Here is a 23,463-nt window from a genome sequence, read left to right on the forward strand (position 1 = left end):
CTCCTTCTCCAAAGCCAGCTCAGGTAATGGAGTGAAAACACCCCCTGGAGAGCGTAGGAGCACCATTAATGATGTGCAGCTTCTCAGCCAAGGCAGGAGTGCCAGGAGATTTTTCTGATGTTCCAGGCCAGGCTGGACAGGGCTTGGAGCAGGCTGGTCCAGTGGAAGGTGTGGGATGAGATGATTTTAAGGTCCCTTCCCACCCAAACCAGTCTGGGATTCTGTGATTCTGGAATTCAGAGGGCTGTGGGGACTGTACCTGAATTTCTGGGTAACACTTGAACTTGACTTCGTGCACAACTTTCCCTTTGTGCCTGTTTTCCTCAGGATACACAAATTCCTGGTGGACTTTAACAGTTCTAAGTTCTAAAAATCCCCAGGTTATTTGGTGAAAGTACTGAAAAACGACAGTTCCTGAGAGCCACTGAGCATTTCCTGGATAGTTCATCTTTGAAAAGATGCCTTCTCAAAACATCTACACTTCCTAAAACTCTCCTGTTTCTTCCAGCAGGATGGACATGAAGGGTTTGGGGACATGAAGGGTTTGGGACATGAAGGGTTTGGGGACATGAAGGGTTCCAGGACATGAAGGGTTCCGGGACATGAAGGGTTTGGGACATGAAGGGTTCCGGGACATGAAGGGTTCCAGGACATGAAGGGTTCCAGGACATGAAGGGTTTGGGGACATGAAGGGTTCCGGGACATGAAGGGTTCCGGGACACGAAGGGTTCCAGGACATGAAGGGTTCCAGGACATGAAGGGTTCCGGGACATGAAGGGTTTCAGGACATGAAGGTTTGGGGACATGACATGAAGGGTTCCAGGACATGAAGGGTTCCAGGACACGAAGGGTTCCAGGACACGAAGGGTTCCGAGACATGAAGGGCTCCATAGCCAAGCCCTGGAATTTCAGAGGAAGCTCTGATCCTGACTCAAAGGCTGGAGGGTGGTGCCACCCAGCCTCAGTGCCCTGGGAATGGAGGAAGTTCCCACCCTGGCCAAGGGCTCTGCTCCCCTGCCCTGGCTGAAGGCCAAGGAGAGCTCACTGTCACCAGGGCTCCTCGTCCTCTGCAGAAGGCGGTGCTGGAAATGGGTGGCAGAGGGAGCTGCTCCCTGGCAGTGCCCCCTGGCATCCCTGCAAACACAGGAACCATCCCTGGGGGACACCCCAGGTATCCAGCTCCTCTCTCCCGGCTCCTGCAGTCCCTCTCAGCTCTGTTCTCTCCCTCAGTTCCTCCATTCCAAGGCACATCTCCCGCCAGGCTCCTGCTTCAGTCCTGCCCAAGGCCGAGCCTTTTCTGCACATCCAGCAGCTCCTCCTCAGGCATTTCCTCTGCCCTCGAGTGGCTGAACTCTGCTGGAGCCTTTCCAAGACCTGCCTGGGGTGGGCTGGATTTCTTTCCTTCTCTCTGCTGCAGCCTGGAGAACTTTCCAAGCAAACAATTTGATTCAGTGGTCCTGTTGTTCCCCGAGCTTGAATTCCTTTGCTGACACACCTGATCCCTCACTTTCAAATTCATTCCTCCCCTCAGTGGAATTCCTTCTCACCAGCTCTCCCAGGCCTTGGATCTGAGGAAATTCAAGTTAATTCTATCCCTGTAGTTGACATGGTTATGTTAAATATTCTCATTGGGTTGAGATGGTTTAAAATAAAACCAAAAGTGAAAAATCACAATTATTCCAATAATCCTGAGTCATCTCTACATATCCAACTTTATCTCTGAGTATGAGGCTTTGCTTCATAACCCAAGAAAGTGATACCACAGGGAAAAAAATACAGAAAGCTCTAATTTTGAGGAAAAGAGAAAAGGTGGGAAAGGGGAAGCATAATCATTTCCTTATAGGCAAAGAATTGGAAACAAGCTGGAGAGGGGAGGAAAAAACCATTTCACAAGCTGATAATTCAAATTAGAGGACAAGAAATTCTGCCTAAGTATTTGTTAAAGTAAGGGGCTGGAGAGGGAGATGAAATGCAATTTTCTTTTTCATTTCCTTCAAAGAGTGAATGAGAAATTATTCTGCACAGAAAAAAAAAAATGCCCTGTGATGTAATTCTGAAAATATATTGTTTCCTTTAGAAGCATCTTGCTCAACACTTGATTTCACAGTTTCACTGACAGATTACAATTCTTTGCATTTTTATATCCCTGACCTCCCCACCTTGTGGTTTCCAAGTGCAAACAATTTCCTCAATATTATTCATGGCCTGGGAGGAGGAAACGAGAGTTGTTCCCCATAACTGACAAGTGAATAAATACAAGTGCTCCAGGTGAGGAACTGGAACACTCCCCTCACCTTTCCTGGCACCACAGCCAGCTCATCCCACTCAGGAAACGTGAAGGGAACTATTCCTAGCCCAGAGTTTCAAGGAAAGGTCATTCCAGCTTCCCTGGCTTGGAAAATTTGTCATTTCTTAGGGCACCTCCAGGACTCACCTCCTTCCCTCAAGGCAGGGAAATGGGGCTGTGCTTTCACCACCCGAGTCCGAGCTGCTCCTGGGCCCCACATGTCCTTGAAAAGGAGGAAAAGAACAGAATTCCTTGAAAATAGCCTGGTTTGAGCAGAAGGAAATGAGTAAAGCAAGTTCTCAGATGGTTTTAGTGGAGATTGTGCTGTGCTTGGAGAACCTTTCCCTCACAGCTTGGTTCATTTCTATATTTATTTACCTTTTCCATTTAGGCAAATCCTGAATTCCACCCAGCCCTTACCAGCAGCACAAGGAATGGATCCCAGAGATGTGGGAGCCACATGGGATTTCACCTCTCCCTGCTTCCAGTGGGAACAACATTCCCAATGATATCAATATTTAAGTGACTGAATTGCACACATAAACCAATTTCTCCTTGCATGGGGGAGGAAATCCCACCATGCTGACCTGGCCATGGACAGCTCCTGTGGAATCTGCTTTGGTTACACACAGGGCAGCTGAAACCCTTTTGAACAACAAGTTCTTTGTCCTTTCAGAATCATCCCAGAGTCCCTAAGGTTGGAAAAGGCCTCCAGGACCATCAGTCCAGCTGTTAACCCAGGACTAAACTGCATCCTCAGGATTTTTAAACACTTCAGGGATGGGGACTCCACCACTCCCTGCATGGCAACCAGGAGATGGAGTCAGATTAGAAGAAATTGAAGAGAAAATAAATGAAGTTTTCTTTTTCTCTCTTATCTGGAAGGCAAATACAGCTTTTGGGTTGTTTTGTTTTGTTTTTTTTCCTGGAAATTTGAGATCCACAACCACAAAGCATTCATAGAAAATACAGCTCCAAGTTCAAATATCTGACATCTGACAACAAGTGCCAAGGGCAAGGCTCTGGAAAGTGATAGGGAATGGAAAATGGGGAGGGAAAACTGAACTCAGGAAAGGGAACAGATAAAAATCCTGCTTTAGAGAGCCAGGCCAAGTAAGGACATCCCATCCTGCAGCTGGAGTGTTTGCTTCCTTGTCTGAGTTTGCTGGCAAAGCCTGAACTCACACTTCTTATGTTCCACTCCAACAATAGGAGCTTTGGGGCAGCCTTGGCTGCAGCACCCCCAGCTGAATTCCCTGGATCCAGCTGACATGGAGCCTGCTGGGAAAGGACCCTCGTTGCACCCCTGGGGCCCTGCCCAAGCCTGGTAACCACTGGGGTGCTTTCCTTGGCTCCTCTGAGTTTACATCCCCACCAAAGGAGCAGAAACAACTGATGAGGGCTTTTATAGCTCCTTAAAATCTGATTATTGCAGGGAATTAGAGCCAGCAGATGCACTGGAGATAAGGGGTGGGAGGAGCACATCTGAGCCCTGCTCTGGTGCTGCTGGAGAGGAGGGATGGCACCACCCCAAAACTCAGATCACAGCTCTGACACTCAGGGGTTCCAAATCTGCATCCTCAGGAGCCCAATCCCTTCTTTTCCAAAGTCACTTCACCAAAGTCACTCTGCAAATTGGTCATAATTCATCAGCTTTGTGTAATTTTTTTGTCCAGAATTCACATGTTCAAGTTTTCCTTTTAAGGCTGCCTGTTCCTTCCCTGCTGAGCATTCCTGCCTCCAGCCCGAGCTGTCCCAATATCATTTCAGCTTCTGCTCCACACATTCCCAGCCCATTTTCCTGCACTTTCTGCTCACCAAGCAAAACTGGAGCTTTTTGTAAGCTTCTTACACTGACACCTGAAAGAGCAGTGCTGCTGTCAGCACATTCCCAGCCTTTCTTCCCCGGGAATATTTCCCAGAGCCAGCCTCACACCCTGTGTGCCCCAGAGGAAAAGTGATTTCCCCACCAAGCTGGAGGGTTGGGATTCTCAGGGAGTTCCACCCAGAAGAAAATGCCTGAGAGTGGCTGTGGATGGTGTCCAGCAGCTCCTCCCTTGTGGCCCAGCAACCTTCCCCAAACACCGAGTGCTTCCAGGAAATGGGAAACAAACACATCCCACAGCACTGGATGAATCACTGCTCTCCACAGACTTCTTCAAGGAAATGAGGAAAAATAAATGAGTTCCAAACAGCATAATTGACTCCCTGGAGGCCTTGGCGGGGGGTCTGTCCTACAGCCACAGCATCCCAATCCCCATGGATGCAGTGCCTGGCCCAGTCCCACTTTGGGGCTGGAAGAAAAGCACCAACAAACAGCTCTGCTGACACAGCAGCCTGTGGTGGATCTGCAAGGAAACCTTTGTGCTGCTGCAATGCTCTCCTGGTTGCTTTGTGCACTCTGCAGACAGATTTGGCAAGCAGGCATTGTTACCCTGGGATCCTCCTGCAGGGTTTATTCAGGGTGTTTAATACCTGCCACAGCCATCCTGCATTTCTCTGAGCTGGCACGAAATGCTGGCCCTGAAGCGACAATTTATGGTTGGTTCTGTTGGTTCAGGATAAGCCTCAAAGCCAATAATGGGTATAAAAGTGCCACTCCCAAAGTGTCCCATTCCCAAAGTGTCCCACTCCCAAAGTGTCCCATTCCCAACGTGTCTCACTCCCAACGTGTCCCACTCCCAACGTGTCCCACTCCCAACGTGTCCCACTCCCAACGTGTCCCACTCCCAACGTGTCCCACTCCCAACGTGTCCCATTCCCAACGTGCCCCACTCCCAAAGTGTCCCATTCCCAACGTGTCCCATTCCCAACGTGTCCCACTCCCAACGTGTCCCATTCCCAACGTGTCCCATTCCCAAAGTGCCCCACTCCCAACGTGTCCCATTCCCAACGTGTCCCATTCCCAACGTGTCCCATTCCCAACGTGTCCCGCTCCCAACGTGTCCCGCTCCCAACGTGTCCCATTCCCAACGTGTCCCACTCCCAACGTGTCCCATTCCCAGGGCTTGGGGATGCTCCTGTGGTTGTTCCCATCACCTCTCAGCTAAGGAATAAGCCAGAAAAAAAAATGGATAAAATGTCAGGAATTCCTTTTGAGATCAACAGCTGGGAAGGTGCTTTAGCCCCCAGACACTGCTGGCTCCATACCCAGGCTCTCTTTGGCTTGGAATCATGGAATGGTTTGGGATGGAAGGGCCTTAAAGCTCATCCTGCCCCAAAGCCCCTCCCACTGTCCCAGTGTCCAGCCTGGCCTCGGGCACTGCCAGGGATCCAGGGGCAGCCCCAGCTGCTCTGGGAATCCCCTCCCAGCCCCTCCCCACCCTCAAAGGGAACAATTCCTTCCCAAGATCCCATCTCAATCTCTCCTCCTTTAGTTTAAAGCCATTCCCCCCCTGGTCCTGGCACTCCAGGGCCCTGCCCAAGGTCCCTCACCAGCTCTTTCAGGCTCCCTTTAGGCCTTGGAATTCCCAATTAAATCTCCCCAGATCTTTCTCTTCTCCAGGCTGGACACCCCCAAACTTCAGCCAATAGTCTGGAAAAGTGTCCTGCAGCCAACTGCAGAAAAATGCACAACTATCCAAGAGCTTCTCCAATTCTGCATTTTTAGTTAATTAAATAAATTGATCAGGGAAACCCAAATTGCTTTATCAGCAAGACTGACCTGAACCAGACTCTCCTAAACTCCTGCCCCTTCCTTGCTTTGGAAAGGAAACACAGCAAATGGAAAGATGGAAACACAGCAAGAATAAAAGAAGGAAGAATTGATTTGGTTTGATTTTTTGGTATTGACCTTCTACCCCCCGACATTTCTTTTAACACACAACCTACTTCTGTTACCTCCTCCAGCTCATTGAAACCTTCTCTGACTGCAGCGATGGCACCTCCTGAGCCAGGCTTCTCTTGCTTTGTGTCAGAATTGTTTTCTGTTCCATTCACAATGAGCAATTGGATCATTCCTGCCAAAAAATCTGGGTGAGTTCAGCACAGGTGCTGTGACTCTTCCCCTGGGAGTGCCAGGCATTTCCTCTCCAGCCATGTGAAATATTAATATCACTCCCCTCCCTTTCAAGAGTCTTGCTAAGCAATGGCAAATGAAACCTAAATCAAATTTAGGTATAAATGAGGGATCTGCTGCCTCTCAAACCCCACCATCACCACAAATATGGAAAGCTGATCATTAGATTTAAGAAGGCTGGAAAAACAATTGATTAACAATAAATCTCTGACCTTTGGAGCTGTTAGAGTCAGTGTAAGTCCCCCAGCAGCACCTTCTGAATGCAGGAAAGGATCCTGGGCCTTGCTGAGGTGTCCCTGTGCCTCCCAAGGGTGCCACTGCAATCCAGGAGTTTTCCATGGCCACCAATCCCCTGGGGAAGGGGCTCTGGAGCCAGAGGTGAGCACAGCCAGAGGATCCCCCAGGGCAGGGCAAGGGGCTCTGTGCTGATGGGAGCGTTTCCCATGATTGTGCTGTAAAACCCTCAGCACTCACTCCCCTCCCATTGTTCTCCTCTGCAACCAAGGGCAGCCAGGATGAGGGAAAAAAGGAAACCAAAATGTCAATACAGGCTGGAGCTTTCTGCAGGGAAACTCTGCAATGGCTTGCACAGAAAAAAGGGAAAGTTCTCCCTTTTTCCTTTATCTAAGAATTTCCCTTAAACTTTCTCTATTTGTTTGGACAATTAAATACTCAATTAAAAATCCTTTCAGAGGGAAAGGTGGATGATATCAGGGATTCAGCCACAATATCACTTCAATCATGGGTTACATCTCTCTCACTAAATACACATATATATATTTATTTATAATTTATATAGATGTGGCACTGTGGTGTTTGTGAACATATCACCAATTTAAAGAGATCTATATTTAATAAAAAATTCTAGCACCAGGCTCTTAACTGGCAGCAAGTTATTTAATCTGGGATAATTTCATTCATTTCATCCATACAAACATTCTGTAACACCAGTACCTGAAAGAATAAAATTCCACAAGTCTGAAGGCATTTTTTTCTTTGAAAAAAAAAAAAAAAAAGCTAACAAACCCATCCTGGACATGGTTTTATATTCTAAGCCAAACCCCAATATTATAACTCAAATCCCTCCCTGGGAGGGTGGGGAGGGGCTGGGATGGACTCTCCAGAGCAGCTGTGGCTGCCCCTGGGTCCCTGGAAGTGTCCCAGGCCAGGCTGGAGCAGCCTGGGACAGTGGGAGATGTCCCTGCCCATGGCAGGGGCTGGGAATGAGAGATTCAAGGCCCCTTCCAACCCATCCAGTCTGGAATTCCATGATTCTGTGAACATTTGAAGGTACCAAGGGCCCATTTTCCAAGCCAGAACCACCTTTTAGACATTAAATAGACATTTAGACATGAAACTGTTCCCAATTTCATTTGCTGTCTCTCCTAAAACTCTCACTGTGTGGGAAAACCACCAAACAGGAGTGCCCAAGGCAGCATTTCTGGTGCATTCCTCAGAGGAGCACAGGGAACGGTGAGCACAGCCCTGGTCACTCCATCTCTGGGATGGGGCTGTGGATGGGGTGGGGGAGCTCTGCCAGATGTCACCAACTCCCTGCCTCTCCCAGGGATCAGAGTGGAAGAGCTTTGTCCTTGGAGTGCCTCCCAGGGCAATGAAGCTGCTGGAATGGCTGTGCCCCTCTGCTGCTCTCCACAAGCTGCTCTGGAGCCTGGCATGTCTGCAAGCCCTTTGGGCAGCTGCTGGATGGATCCAAGGCACACTGAGCTCACAGCTCTCACCCTACCCTTGGAGTCTGTGCAGGATCAACACTGGCCAGGCACCCCAACACTCATGAAAAGCACCACACTGCCCACACTGAGCTTTGGAAAAGCTGATCTTTCACCAGGTTTTTACATCCAAATGTTCAGTTGGACTGCCCCATCCTCCTGCTGGTTAAGGCTGTGGAGAAATAAACACAGTGGTGCTGATACATTTCTTGAGGAAACAAGGCCATGTTTGTCCAAACACCGTGACTAATCCAGGGGAAAAAGATCCTTTTCTCAGAAGTTCTGGGAACACACAGTGATGCAGAAAAGAACAAAGGAGGAGTTATTGCTAATCACAACCAAGAAAATGAGATCATTGTGAGGTAATTCACTGATCAATGTGAGATGAGAGAAACCAAACCATGCATCAGTATGCAAATGAGATTTTATGTACATTAATTACTTAAAGAACTGGACATAGCTGCTCTGATGTTTTAATTCCATGTCCATCTAATACTCAGTCTAAAATGCAATCCTGGTTGATTTTTAAGTCCCAGGAGTGGTGCCTGCAATAACCAAATAAGAACTTTGCAATACAGACAAATCACAATGTGGATTTTGATTTGTTCTGTGAAATAATTGTGGGGATTCCTGAAGACTAACCTGCCTTTCCTGCTGGCAGGGGGCTCACTCTGCTTCAGTCACCTGGTTACTGGAAATCCTGCAGAAGAGTAAAATTAAAAACCTGCAAACTGTCATCACACACTTTATAGGGTGAGCTGAAAATTGGCTAATAGAATCCCAGAATCATTAAGGCTGGAAAAGATCTCCAACATTATCAAGTTCAATGAATAATTCCAATAATTCCATGAGTAATTTATGTAGTTACTGACATAAATACAGGCTGCAAGTGTTTAACTTTGAGCAAACCTTTAAAAAACCTGAGTACAAAATTTGTATGTGAAGATAAATGCCTCATTTAGGTTAAAAAATCTCCCTGCAACACAAATTCTTCTTCTAACAGAATGAACAATAAATTCTACCTGTTTTCCACTCTAAATAACATCCCCAGCCACTCAAGGAAGGTCTCAATGAGGAATATTTTTGTGGTTTATTTTGTCTAAGAGATGTTGACAATTATGAAATCAATAATGTTGGGATTGCCTTTGGGGTGTGCCCAGAGCGGTGACAGTGCAGGGCTGTCCCCACAGGGGTTTCTGGCCCTTCTGGGTTTTGATGAAAGGAACCTCAGGGCTCAGCATCCCCAGCTCCTGGCACAGGGCACAGAGAGGGGACAGAGAGGGGACCCAGTGAGCAGGACATGGAAAATCCCTTCCTCTCTGAGGGGCCACTGTCACCTTGCAGAGAGGGGCGGCTGCTGAGACAAAGCTGGGGAATTTTGGTGAGAATCCCTCTGCTGTCCTCACCTTATTTCAAACATCCCTGAGGCATCACCCCCCTGCTGTGCAAATATTTAATGCCTTCTCCAAACATTGTGCAACCAAACACCTCCCAAGTTATTGTGCTCTTGCAACCCTTTCACAGGGATGTGCACTGAATCTTTACAGAATCAGTGTCAAAAAGTCAGCATTACAAGGGGATTTTTATTGCTATCAGGTAAGTAAATGTCAGCCCCAAACAAGTTCAAGTTTTGTGGGGTGAGGGGTTGTGCCTCCACATCCATCATCTGCCAGGAGTTCCACCTGAACAGTGCTGCAGGCTTCATTTCAGATTCCCATCGTTTAGGGATCTGCCCAAACATCCCTGGAGAGGCAGAAGTGCTGCAAGAGCTGTCCAACAACCAAACCTCCCAGCTGAGCTCCCCTGTGACAGCCAGCAAGCACTCCAGAAAGCAAATATTCCCCTCAGCAGCTCAGCTCCAAAGGGCTGCTTTAATTACTGTTTGTTTTTAAACAGGCCTGAGCACGATCCCACACGCTTTTGTTACAGTTTCACAAGGCAACACGGTGATTTCAGGTTATTAACAGGGATTATTATTTACTGCCCATGTTTATTCCTGGCTCTGGGTGATGGCAGCTCACTGGGCATGGAAGGGATTTGTTTGTCTGGAAAGGTTTCTCTGTTCCATAGCAGCTCCAGGATTCAAAGGCAATCATCCCAAAGAGGTTTGCCAATGTTCTGTGCCTCTCTCCAACATCAGTATCACAGTGATCATCTGCCATGATTGACTCCCTGTTTATAATCCACGTCCTCTCACTTTCCTGCCCAAGGTCATGGCAGATTTATTCCAATTTCCTTGCAAAACAACATTTGGGGAAGTGCAGTAAAAGAGGATCCTGTAAATGCTGACGTGCTTGGAGTTTCTGTGCTTCTCTGTTTCACTGGGTTCACAAGGGGATTTTTCTGTGTGGGGATGTCTGACACTGCAGAAATATTGCTCTGAGACAGTAAAAACACCAAACTGAATGAAATGGGGCACTAAAGGTGACTTCACACCATCAACCTTCAGCCTGGAGGGGCCTCCAAGCAACAGCAGCACAAGTGCTGATGGATAATTCACTGGAAAAGTGGGAACAGCAGCTAAGAGAGCTCACAAACCTCCTGCTGCCATTTCAAACGTGCAGCACCTTGGCACACATTTTAAACCCAACATAAAAATACACAAAATAATGCAAACAGCATCAATTGCTTTTGGCCAGAAGGCCTTACCAGACCTTGCTGGATGACTTAAATATTGTCCCCTAAAAGTCAAGTGCTGGGGTCACCTAATTATGGCCTTCCAGTACCTGAAAGGAGCTACAGGAAAGATGGACAGAGACAATTTGCAAGGGCCTGGAGTGACAGAACTGCTGCTGACACAAAATACAAATATTTCTTTTTAAAAAAATCCTATCCATGATTTTAAAATAATCAGAAGCCTTCAAACCCAAATTTTCCTGGAAAAAATGAGCCTCACTAAATCAATACCCATATTTTATTCCTATAGGTAAGGTCAGTCCAGCAATGCATTAAAAGGTGAGCAATTCTTGATTTAGCTAGCAAAATATTCGGAGAGTAATTAGAAATAAATTCTTGGGATTAATTATTGAGAATAAATCCCAAATCAGTTAAAATCAAGTAAAAGAACTTGTTCATAACTACAACAAGATGGTGAAGTTAAAACTGGAAAAGTTGCACAACCAAATAAAGTGAGTTTTGTCCAAATTCACTGTATTAAATTACAGTCAGCTGGTAATGATTGTGAGCCCCTGAGGCCTGGTGTATACAGGGGATATAGAAATCGCCTCCAAATATGAAACTAATTAGGAATAATTGGCACTAAACAAGCACTGGATGTATGAAAAAGGAAAATGCAAACCTCAGAATGCCTTTTAGAGCCACTGCCTGAACCAAGCCTCGCTTCCAGTTCCAAAGGGTCCAAGTCACTGTGGCAGAAGTGTGATGCAAACCTTGGGAGCTTCCCAGAAGGTCCTGGTTCCTGCAGGGGATGGAGAAGGGGACAGGGAGAGAGGCTCTGAAGTGGAGCTGGCACCAGCTCCATCCTCCGTGGGGCTGCAGCAAATGATGTGGGATGAGAGGAGAAAATACTGTAAAGGACAAAACCTCCCTGCACCACATTCTAAGTCATCAGAATACACAGAATCATGGAACGGTTTGGGTTGGAAGGACCTTAAAGCCCATCCAGCCATGGCAGGGACACCTCCCACTGTCCCAGGTGCTCCCAGCCCCAGTGTCCAGCCTGGCCCTGGGCACTGCCAGGGATCCAGGGCCTGCCCACCCTCCTAGCCAGGAATTCCTTCCCACTCTCCCATCCAGCCCTGCCCTCTGCCAGTGGGAGCCATTCCCTGTGTCTTGTCCCTCCATCCCTTGGAAATAGTCCCACTCCATCCTTCTTGTAGCCCCTTCAGATTAGACCACGGTGAGGTCACCCCAAAGCTTCTCCAGGCTGAGCAATCCCAACTCTCCAGCCCTTCCTCCCAGCAGAGCTGCTCTGTGCCTCTGATCATCCTCGGGACTCACTCCAGCAGGGGATGCATCCCCCCAGGTCAGGTAATTCACCTCAGCTCCTCTGGTTCAGCTCTGACACACGGCAGAGCTTCATTTCACCCTCACCAAAGAGCCTGAAGCAACCTTGGCTCTCGGAGGACGCACTTCCAGCTTTTAAGGGTCCAAAACCCTCAGAACTTAAAAGGAAATGCATTCCCTAAATGTTGTGGAAGCACAAAACCTTGTGCTTGTACACATTTACAAACATGCCCCAGCCTTGACCTGGACCTGTTCAGCACATGAACTTTTGTTTTTCCCAAGTCAAATTGTTTTGTAAATTCAGATGAACGGCAGATTAGGGCAGCGTGATCTCTGCGGCAGCGCAGGAAACTGCCCTGGGATTGTCCCTGCTCTGTCACAGGGGCTCCGCGCCCTTGTCACGCTGCCTCTGGGTTACTCACAGTCCCCGGGCTGCCCTCGGCAGGAAGGAAACTGCCCTGTCACTGGGACCGCAGGAAAAGGAGGAGAAGGCGAGGGGAAAGGAAGTGCATCCAGAGTCAGGGATGGGGGCAGCGGCCCAGGGCTCGCCTCTGAGCCTGGCAGGCTTCTCGGGACAAGCCGCATTTAGAGGCTTCTAGCTCTGTTTAAGAAACTCCCCCGCCACGGAAGGCAGCGCAGCTGTGAGTGTGAAACCCCTGCGCAGGGCGGGTTCAGCTCCTTCCCTGGGCAGCGTGAGCAGGAGGAGCCGCTCCCACCCCGCCCTGCGCCGAAGGTTCCTCACCGGCCATCCCCGCTCGCCTTTCCCCGGAGCGGCGCTTCCTGCGCTCCCACGGCAGCCTCGGCGCTCGCCCCGCACGCAGCGCGCTGCAGGAAGGGCACAGCAGGACACGGCTGGCACTGCCCGGCCCCTCCCGGGGCCAGGGAGGGCAGCCGGCCTCGGGACTCCATCTGACAGGGGCATCGGCGCTGCCGCCACTGCGAGGATAAACGAGAAAATGTTGGTTTCTTCCAGAAAAATGTTGGAGACAAACATGGCATATGTCCCAATAAGGAAAAAACCGTCCTTCAGCTAGCCTTGGCACCAGGCAGGGACACCTTCCACTAGACCAGGTTGTTCCAAGCCCCCTCCAGCCTGGCATGAAAAGATACAAACTGTTAATTACAGAACCTATTTCAGGAGGGAAAATCCTAATCAACAAATTCAGGAGAGTTAGCTGGGTGATATAAAAAACTGTAATAAAGAGTGATATTATACCTTTACTGTAATAACTCTTTCCCCTCACTTAGGAAAGCCTCAGAAATACTAAACTTCCAGTTCTGTGAAAAAGCATTCCAGTAATAAAAAGAGACTTTAAGCTCCACAGGAGACAGTTTGAGTTCTTAAGCAGAGTTTGGATTTAGTTTTGATTTACTTCTCTGAGGTCCCAGCCCAGAAACCTGCCCCGATACTCATGCAGAGCACAAAAATAGATTCCCAGCTGCACATACAAACCCCACTCTGCTGGGATGGTAATAGAGCAGGTCATTAAAAAGCAGCTTTTTTAACACAGGAAGTGCTGCAGCCTTTTACATTTTACCGCATTCAGTCTCTCCAAAGGAGATGCTTCCAGGAGGAGCAAGGCAACAAGCCCACTTGTGTCCCAAACATCATTTTAAGGGAATCTGGCTGCTCTCTCTGTTGATTTTCTTCATGTTACCAAGACATGACTATACTGGTTCCAAACACTTCACTAAGTGAGATTTATCCCAGAGATGGATGCTTCTTGTGCATTGTATTTGGAATATTTCAGCTGTGTCCCAGGCAAAGCGTGCCATGGTCTGAGCAAGGCTCTGGACTTTTGGAAGACGTTGAGTTGTGGTAATGCTGAGAAGTAGCTAAGTGTGTTTTTCCAACCATTACCTGTGTGTGCTCTGATCTGTGTCAGGATTGCACATCTGGCTTGAGCTGCAGGCTCCCTTCAGACAAATCCTGTGACCCTCAGTGTCCCTGGCTCCTCTCAGAACCCCTGGTCCTGCTCCAGTTCCAGCAGGAACTGAAATCCTTTCAGGTCCCCCCTGGCTCCCAGCCCTCCTTGAGCACCCCGAGTCCCCCTTCACCTCCTCTCAGAACCCCTGATTCCCCCTGACTTCCCTTAGGACCCCTCAAATCCCTCTGACCCCCCAGAACCCCTGGTCCCCCTCAAGCTCCTCTGGCTCCCCTAAACCCCTGGTCCCCCTGGCTGCCCCCCAAGTCCTCAGTCCTCCTCAAATCCTCCTGGTTCCTCACAGAATCCCTGGTCCCCATCAAGTGCCCCAGGCTCCCCTCCGTACTGACACCCCTCAAATTCCCCTGGCTCCTCTAGGAAGCCTCAGACCCCCTCAAACCCCCCCTGGCTCTCCTCAGCACCTGACACCCCTCAAATTCACCCGGCTCCCTTCAGAAACCTCAGACACCCTCAAACCCCCCCTGGCTCCCCTCAATATCCCGGTCCCTCTCCTCAAACCCCCCCTGGCTCCCCTCAATATCCCGGTCCCTGTCCTCAAGCCCCCCTGCATCTTCAACCTCCGTATCCCCAGAACGCTCCCCGGCTCCCCTCAGCCCCCCGCTCCCCCCAGCCCGCGGGGCTCCGGGGTGGGAGGGCTGAGGGAAGGGGAGTCGCCACCGGGCCGGGCCCTCCGGCGGGCGCTGGCAGCGGGCGGAGGGCGGGCGGGAGCAGCGGGCCGGGCCCCGCTATTAGTACGGGAGCGGGGCCGAGCCCGCCCCAGTGCCCGCCGCTGCCCGCACCATGCCGGGGCTCCGCGCCCTGCCGGGGCTCCGCGCCTCACCGCCCGCCCTGCTGCTGCTGCTCCTCGCGCTCGCCTTGCCCCGGGGCAGCCTCGCCGTGCAGCAGCTGGAGCCCGGCAGCCGCTCGGCCGCGGCGGCGGCGCGGGTGGCCCTGCAGTACCGCAACTTCCAGGCGGGATCCCTCGGCGGGCTCAGGGCGCTCGGGCAGGTCCGCAAGGCTACGCTGAAGGTAAGCGGGGAGCCGGCGGGGTGTAAAGGGGCGCTGGGAAAGTGCAATTAACAGTAATTATTACATTAGTACTGGTGTATGTAACTGAGATTAGCGCGTTCCCACGGCACGGCACCAGGCGCCTTCCCGCGTCCCTCAGGAGCCGCTGCCCCATCCTCGGGGACAGCCGGGTCCCCAAGGGGACCGCTGTCCATCTCCCCTTCCTCAGGGACTCCTGGCTGTCCTCAGGGACATCTGTCCATCTGTTCCTTCCTCAGGGACTCCTGGCTGTCCTCAGGGACCGCTGTCCCCTCTCCCTTTCCCTCAGGGACACCTGGTTCTCCTCAGGGACTGCTGTCCCACAGCCTCGTCCCTCGTGGGACCCCGGCTCTCCTCAGGAGCTGCTGTCCCGCAGTCCCTCCCTCATACCACGAGCTTCATCTAAAGACAATGCAGTTCCCACCAGAAAATACACTGTAATTTTTCAAAAATCACGTGGAATTGAGGTGGCAGAACGGGACAGGAGTCCCAGAGAGGAGCAGCTACGGGGACAGAGCCTTCCTGTCATGGGGAGCTTACCGGGGATGCTCAAGGTGGTACTGGGGTGCAGCCCTTCTCCTCCTCCAGGTCTGGGGGATTTTTACAGCTTATTCAGTTTCTGAAAGTACAGGATCAGGCGAAAACTTCTGGGGAATGTTTGTCCCGGGCTGTAGATCCTGGAAGGAATGCATCACCTTCCTGGAGAGCCGAGGGATGGGATTTAAATTCAGCCCTGTGCTCCTGCTGCTGGGCAGCTCCTGAGAGCAAGGGCTGCTTGTTCTGGGTTCCCAGAAAAATAAATTCTGGATCCTGGATTCTGCTGGGCAGCTCCTGAGAGCAAGGGCTGCTTGTTCTGGGTTCCCAGTGTGAGGTGCCAAAGGCAGCACTGGATTCCACTGGATCCTTTCCAGGATCTGAAGATCTTCCACCACTTGTCCTGTGTAGCTCCTAAAACTGAGTAAGAAGGTGTAGTGTTAAATCTCCCCTTTCAAAAAGATATTCAAAAAAGATATTCCAAACCAAGCAGGAATATCTGGGATGCATGAATTAATGCAGCCCTTGTGTAGTAGAGATTATTGGGTGCTGAGCATGGAAGTGCTCCTGGGATATTGAAGTTTTCCTGTGAAATTGCTACAAACACCTATGACAGGAATTCTCTGTTATTTTATACTCTCCAAAAGGATACATGCTCCTTCTGTATTTCCTGGGCACTTTGCATATGTCTACATGTAAATATTTCCTTATATAAACACATGTGCCTGGCTGAAGAATAAGTGAATATTTGTGGGGAGGGAAAGGGGTTTTTCCACCCCCTATCAGCCACCTGTCTCCTCATACAGGAAGGAAAATAACTGGCTCATTATGGAGAAGAAATTGCTCCTTATTTCCTCAGTGCTGGGTGCTGTAGGAGCTCCCTGGAACCACTCTCTGCAGTTTATTTCCTCCCCCATTTTTTTTTTGGTTTTTTTGCATACTCTGTGAAAACAAGAGGAGAAATGCACGAAAAGTGGGCACTTCCTTCTTTCCTGTCCTCCCCTGGAAAAAAATGAAAAGCATTTCCTGCAAGGAATTGGCTGTATTATGTGAAGGCAAGGGGCAAAAATATTGGGATTTGGGTATTTTTTAGGTTTGTCTGGTTTTTAATTATTTTTGAAAGTGGGCTAATTTCCTATTGGTTACTCTATTACTGGATCTCATAAAATCAGGATAATTTTTAGTGGAATTTAATAATGAGCACTGTAATTTAATACTAACTTTATTAGCCCACGAGCTGGTGAAACTGGTAATTGGAAACAGGACTGGGAACTCCCTTAGATGGGAAAGATCTTCCAAGTTCAGGTAGAATGAGACCTCCTTTCCTGGCAACAAAATGCCAAACCTGGAATAATCCTTACCTTGCTGGTGGATGCAGATGGTTTTTGTTGTCCCTTAGTTTTTCTTGACTGAGGATCTTCTAGGAAACAGCAGCTCCTGGAGTTGTTGTTTAAAACAGACTTTTGATAATGAAGCATTAGTTTGTGCCAGATGAAGATGCCAGAATTTAAAGGGAAGCTTTTGGGAGCAGTGCCCTGTCCCAATCTGAAATCCTGATTCAGGAGTAGGGAGGTGAGGAGGAAAGGCAAAGGTGACCTCATGCAACATTTGCTTATACTGGACTAGAAAATCCAGTTTTCAAACACCCAGGTGGACATTTGACAGCCTCAGCTGGACACAGCAGCAGCACCACAGCTCTGCTCCCTGGTACCAGCAATGAATTAGAAATGTTCCACCAATGTCCAGCAGTCAGAGCCCACGCTGGCTGGGAAAGGCAGAGCCCACGGCAGGGGCAGCTCTGACTCCTTTTCCCAGCTCAGTGATCCAGGCAAAAACTGATCCCGGGGGAAAATCCTGTGGGGAAACAGAGGGGGACAGAAGGAAGTGCAAACTGATTGCAAACTGATTCCTCGGGGACCTGCAGTGAAGCTGCTCTGAAATTGCTGTTTTGGCCTTCCCAGGACTAAAGATCTGTCAGGAAAGTTGCAGTAATTTGGAGCCCAGATGTAAAAGAATCCCGTGACCCAGATATTGAGTGGAAAAATGAATTACTCACTTGTTTTCTTCTCTTTTGGACACTTTTATCTTTGGCCGCTTCCCTGGGGGTTGCCAGACACCCCCGAGCTCTGCTCAGCCCACACTCTGGCATTGGGTAACAGCATTTGGGGATGGGAGTGGGGGAAAATGGTGGAAATAAAAGTTTTCCTTCGGGACTGCAAACACTTCTGTACAATTATTTTGTACCCAATGGAGTTTCTCCCCTCTCCCTGGCGAGCTCAGGAAGCCTCAGGTGTTCACACCAGACTCAATATTTGTTCTAGCTGTGTAGCATCATTTGAAAGCTGTCTAGGCAGCAGTAGTAGGGTGGTAGTAGCTACTAGCAGTACTGTGGGGGAGTTGTTGCAAATCAGGAGGGAATCCCTGCTTCAAAACCCCCAGAAACAGAGAATTCTGTGCTCTTTTAGAAAGGTCCTGCTGACTAGTGCAGCTTCTCTCACCCGCAGGACTGATGGTACACAGGAGCAATCCTGGGTCACTGTAAAAATCCCCAGATTTCACCAGGTTAGGGGTGTTACAAACCATAGCAATAACACCTCTTGGGTGGCTTTACAGCAGTCAGAACCTTGGACTTAAATGTGGTTATTGCACGAGGTGAGACCCTTCCAAACCTAATTCCACTGCAATCACTCCTTCTTTGGTGACCCTGCATTTCACAAAGTCCCTTTCACTACTCTGCCCAGGTCCCACTGTGACTTCCAGGACAGTGCTTGAGGCCATACACAAAGAGGGCAGAAGGGGAGAAGGAGGATGCAGAGAAGAAATTATCAGAAAGTCTGAGCTCATCCTCTCTGTTTCCTGCACCTCCTTCATGGTGAGATTTGGCTTCACACTGGACTTGCCTCATCCTAAAGCTCCAGGAGGAGATTTTAATAAAACAGAGAGACTGAAGCAATGGTTTACCTGCATTTCCCAGCTCTCTGCAGGTACCACAGGCAGGTGCTGAGCTGAGGATCTGCTGTGGGTATGAAACTCCACTCACCTGGTACCATTGGACATTTCCTGGGAAAAGTGCTGGGAACAGGGAGGCTCAGGGTCAGATAAATAACACACAAAGGTTTGCTTTGGGTCCTGCCAACAGCTAGAATTGGACTTCAACACCAAGAAGGACTAAAAATCAGTGATGCTGCACTCCAAACCAGGGAATTTCAGAAGGACCTTCCCTCCTCAGAGCTCCTTGCAGCACATAAGGTTTTAATTCCACTGCTGGCCCCATCTTCTCTCTTCCAGAACATCCCAGAGTCTGGCCACAAGTATTACCTGCAATTCAGCACTGAGGACTACAGGACTGGGGTGAGTTCCTGCTCTTCCTCCTCAGCCTGGGCATCAAATCCACCCCAGCAGCTGCAAAACAGGGCCATGTGTGTCCCAAATGGATCTGCCACCATGGAAAGGCCTTGCTGCTCCTCCCTGCCTGTCTTTGCCCCAGGGCTCACCTGAGTGATCACCAGGCCTCAATCCCAAAGGGAATTCTTGCTCAAGTCATTGAGGCAACCAAAGGCCTGAGTGGAACTGTGCAGTGGCCCAAGCTGGGTGACAGTGTGACAGTGTGGGCCCTGTTCCCCTTCTGTGCTCCCCATTCCCCCTCTCAGGTCCCCATTTTCCTGCTGTCCACACCCCAGAATGGGAATCAGGAGTTGACAGCTCCATGGTCTTTCCAATTCCACCCCCCTCCATTCACTCTGCCCCAGCTGTCAGCAGCATTTTACTGCTCTCTTCCTTCACACACACTTTGTGGAATTCAAATGATTTTCAGAACTTACTGTGAAGCCTTAGATTATTTTTGTTTCAAGGCTGGCACAATGAAAGTCCCTGTTATCAATTAATGTTGTTTTTTGAGCTCTCACAAACATATTTCCAGGATGACTTAGAGCGTTGTCATGTCCTGAAAGCAGGACAAGCATTAATTAAAACCTTCTGTTAAATCCCTTTAGCCTTGTGGTTTTAACCTCGTTCCTGGAAAAAAGACAAATAAAATCCTCCTTGACACTTTCCTAATCCCTGAACAGCTTCATACAAAGAGTGAGTTGCTGGTAGATAAAATCTTGATTAAAAGAACACTCTTAAACTCTCCCTTGACAGGAAGAAGCTGGGAACTGCCTGGCTACAGTGCTCTTCCCAAAGAAAAAGTCTCGTCCTGTTGTCAGCATCAAGTGCTCCCCCACCAAAGACCAGAAGGAAATCCAGGAGGAGGACAACACATTTTACCAAAGGATCAGGCACCAAAGCAAGCCAATAACTGCAAACAACATTCCAGGTATATTCCTCCCAATATGCACCTGTATTTCACTTTATCTCAAAGGGCATGAAGGACAGCAGCATTTGAAAAGGAGACACATTGCTGACAGCAGCACCCCCAGCCCCTCCTGCTGTCAGAGCACTCCCACCTGCCCAGGGGTTTTTGGGAGAACAGAGCCCCTCTGGATTTACCACTGGCACTCAGCCCCATCCTGTGAGGGTGGTTTGGGTTTAAAAGCAGCTCCACACCATTTCCAAGTCCAATCAATGCAGATTGTCCTCCAGGAATAACAAGTGCCCAAACCCACACACCTCCCCAGCTGTGGTTGGAAACTCACTGAGGATGACCAACACAATTTTCCATCCTGGAAAAATCCCATCTTTTCTCCCAGCTGGGTAAGGACTCCCATTACTGTGCATTTTTGGGTTTCTCACCTCATCATGGGGATCCCTCTCTTGGCAGTGTCAGCTGTGCCACACTTCATACTCCCCTGGGACTGCAGGTTCAGCATCACCCCCCTCCCTGTGACACATCAGAGGGAGGAGCCCCATGCAGGAATGCTGCTGTGCCAGGCAAAACTGCTCTGAGGTTCATCATTCTTCTGCTGCCCAGCCAGAATTAATATTATTTTCTCTTTCTCCTTGCCTTGCAGACAGCTATGGCAACATTGAGCCTGCCCTGGAGCCAGTGTGGGCTCTGGCTGTGGCTGGCAGCAGCTCCATCATGTGGGAAAAGTCCACGGAGACCTTGGGATACTTCCTGGCCCAAGTGAAGTCTGTGAGGCAGTGGGTGAGTGGGGCAGGGGGGCCGGGGGCAGCACAGAGCCCCCTCTGAGGGCGTTTCCCCAGATCCCAGGGCCTGCTCCTCACCAGCAGCTCCACCTCTGCACGAGCACTTCCCCAGGTTTTGCTGGGAAAATTGTCCTGACTGGATCTGCAGGGGAGGCTCTGCAGGGGCTGCAGTCCCTGAGCCTCTGCCCCCTGCTCACACCCATTCTGGGCAGCAGCTCCAAGGCTGCAGCACATCCAGAGCACTTCCAGAGCCCTCAGCCAGCTGGGATCCACGGGCAGCACCCGGCTTTGGCTCCTCAGCTATTCAGCATCTCTGTGGAGGGAAGGTTCATGCAATTCTCAGATGTAATTGAGGGTTAAATTCAATTAATTAGCACCTGGTTTCAGTGCAGACAGGCTGCAGAGCCACACAGCTCTTGGTGTCCTCAAACATTCCATGCAGGAAGGGCTCCTAATTCCATCTTTCCACAATCAAAACCCATCTGACTGCAGCCAGCAACCACAGCCACGGGGCCCTGCTCACCTCCTTCCCCGAGCTCCAGTAAATCACAGCAGACATTGGATTTTAACAATATTAAGCTGTGTTCCTAATAATTCTTCCCTTTTTCTACACCTGCCCAGATCAGGAAAGACGATTTTATTGAGTTTGACTACACGGTGCTCCTGCATGAAATGCCAACCCAGGTAAGGAAGTGCACGTGAACAGCCCCTCCTGCAGCAGGGGCTGAGCTGCCCCGGGATGGGGCTGAGCTGGGCCGGGATGGGGCTGAGCTGCACCGGGATGGGGCTGAGCTGGGCCGGGATGGGGCTGAGCTGCACCGGGATGGGGCTGAGCTGGGCCGGGATGGGGCTGAGGAGCTGCCCCGGGATGGGGCTGAGCTGGGCCGGGATGGGGCTGAGCTGGGCCAGGATGGGGCTGAGCTGGGCCAGGATGGGGCTGAGCTGGGCCAGGATGGGGCTGAGCTGGGCCAGGATGGGGCTGAGCTGGGCCAGGATGGGGCTGAGGAGCTGCCCCGGGATGGGGCTGAGGAGCTGCCCCGGGATGGGGCTGAGGAGCTGCCCCGGGATGATCAGATCTGTGTTTAAATCCCTCTCCAGGAAATCATTTCCTGCCACATGCGCCTGACGTGGCTCCCCGGGCAGCCCCTGAAGGTGAAACATTTCTGTGCTCCCGAGGGCCACGGTGCAGAGCAGGGATCTGGGGCAGAGTCTGGATCAGCTGCTGGGCCTTCAGCTGAAAAGGGAGCCAGTTTTTAAGTGAAATCCTCACTTTTGTGGATATGGATGCAGTCAGCAAATCCGTGTGCTGACAGACCTGGAGCTGGGATGGTCCTTCCGTGCAAGGCAGAGACTGGGAGTGGTTTCACTGATTGTTCTGTGCCAAAATCCGCTCCTGTCACTTCTTCAACGGCGAGATTCAAGTTCTGCAGCTCTGCCTGAACCCTCTGCTACTCCATATATACACAGATGAACATACAGCAGTTGATTTGATGTCACTAATTAACTGTTACTTAACAGTTTGTAAACAAAATTAATATATTTGGATACAAATCACGAGCAAAGTGTTAGTCTGTCACTGAGAGATTTGCCTACTAATCTTTTGCCATGTTTTGGGCTAGAATCATGCTGATTTTTAACTCACATCTCCAATAAACCAAATGCCATCACTCAGGGTCGAGGCTGGGTTTTCTTTCTGCTGCTGTTGGAGCCCAAATTTCCACCTTCTCTGTCACCTCCAATCAAAGCAGACCTGCAGAGCCAGGAGGCTCCTGGGGGATTCATCCCCATGCTTGGGACAGCTCCTGTGACATTCCTGCCATGTCCTGTCCCACCACAAAGTCACAGCTTTGTTTGGGCCACTGAATTCTCCAGCTGGGCTCCCAGCAGCTCCATCACTGTCCCACCTCTGCTCACTGCAATGTCCCAAACTGTCCCAAAGTCACCCTTTTCCCCCACCAGCCAGGTCTGTGGCGGGATAAATGAAATCCTTCCCAAGAACACCACGTTCCTGAGGAACAGAGGCTCTGGGGTGGCTGTTCTGTCATACTTGGGGTGGTTTTCACAATCCTGGAGCTGTAATTGGGAACAGTTCAAGGATTTCACACAACAGCTTGCCCTGGATGTTTTCAGGTGGGTGATGTCAGCTTCCCAGATTCCAGCATTTTACACAACTAAGTCTGATTTCCTGACTGAAGCTTTTCCCCTCAGCCCCCAATAAACTCAGGGAAGCAGCATTCCATACCCTCCTGGTGTTTTCTTTCCTGCTGGGAGAAAACATTTTTCATCATCAGAAGTGTGAAATCAGGAAGTAAAATTCCAAAATTCCTTAAAGAAGCTGGTGATGAATTTTTTTTTTTTAATTAAGTCAAGAAAATAGGATGGATTTGGCACTTTGGGGCTCTGCTTTTGTCTCCTTACCTTGTTTTGGCCTCTGCTCTGCAGGGCTGGAATAGAGCACCAGGCACTTCCCAGGCACCAGGCTGGTGGAACTGGCTGCTCACAAATTCACAGCAGTTCAGGAACTCCACAGGAACTCCTGGATAAGTAGCAAAGCTGTGGAATTCTAAGGCAAAATCTCCCCCAGCTGCTTTTAGGCCAAGGTTTCAGCCTAAACCCTCAAATCATACAGCAAAGTTCTGGTTTGTTTCTTTCCTGGGTTTGTGGAGAACCAGCATGTCTGGCAGAACTCATCAGCCAGGAATTCACATCACAACTGGTCTAAACAAAATACAGACCCCATAAATAGAAATATAAATCACATCAATAGAAACAAACCTCAGAAACACAAATATAAACATCAGAAACACAAATACAAACATCAGAAACACAAATATAAACATCAGAGACACAAATAAAATCATACCCACCCTG

General features: G+C 49.7%; 1 protein-coding gene and 1 long non-coding RNA gene across 2 annotated transcripts; one reads left to right on the forward strand and one right to left on the reverse strand.

The window, feature by feature from the left end:
- Positions 1–8,673: 8,673 nt before the first annotated feature.
- On the reverse strand, positions 8,674–12,803 carry LOC136560466 (uncharacterized). The gene is made up of 3 exons (XR_010784167.1): positions 12,741–12,803; positions 11,331–11,450; positions 8,674–8,732 (listed from the first exon to the last, which is right to left on the reverse strand). It is a non-coding gene; the product is annotated as an uncharacterized lncRNA (long non-coding RNA).
- Positions 12,804–14,685: 1,882 nt separating this feature from the next.
- On the forward strand, positions 14,686–22,263 carry LOC136560680 (ovocalyxin-32-like). Its single transcript, XM_066556652.1, has 6 exons — positions 14,686–14,952; positions 18,793–18,855; positions 19,645–19,819; positions 20,454–20,590; positions 21,214–21,276; positions 21,691–22,263. Exons 1-6 carry the CDS (start codon positions 14,725–14,727, stop codon positions 21,847–21,849), a joined length of 825 nt encoding a protein of 274 aa, XP_066412749.1. The 5' UTR covers positions 14,686–14,724; the 3' UTR covers positions 21,850–22,263.
- Positions 22,264–23,463: the final 1,200 nt, after the last annotated feature.

Source organism: Molothrus aeneus, chromosome 10 (genome assembly GCF_037042795.1).
Source record: "Molothrus aeneus isolate 106 chromosome 10, BPBGC_Maene_1.0, whole genome shotgun sequence".
Lineage (NCBI taxonomy): Eukaryota > Metazoa > Chordata > Aves > Passeriformes > Icteridae > Molothrus > Molothrus aeneus.

Coding starts and splice junctions, on each gene's coding strand:
- LOC136560680 (XM_066556652.1), top strand. CDS start 14,725: ATGCCGGGGCTCCGCGCCCTGCCGGGGCTCCGCGCCTCACCGCCCGCC. Junction 14,953..18,792: donor TCCGCAAGGCTACGCTGAAG/GTAAGCGGGGAG, acceptor TCTCTCTTCCAG/AACATCCCAGAGTCTGGCCA. Junction 18,856..19,644: donor CTGAGGACTACAGGACTGGG/GTGAGTTCCTGC, acceptor CTCCCTTGACAG/GAAGAAGCTGGGAACTGCCT.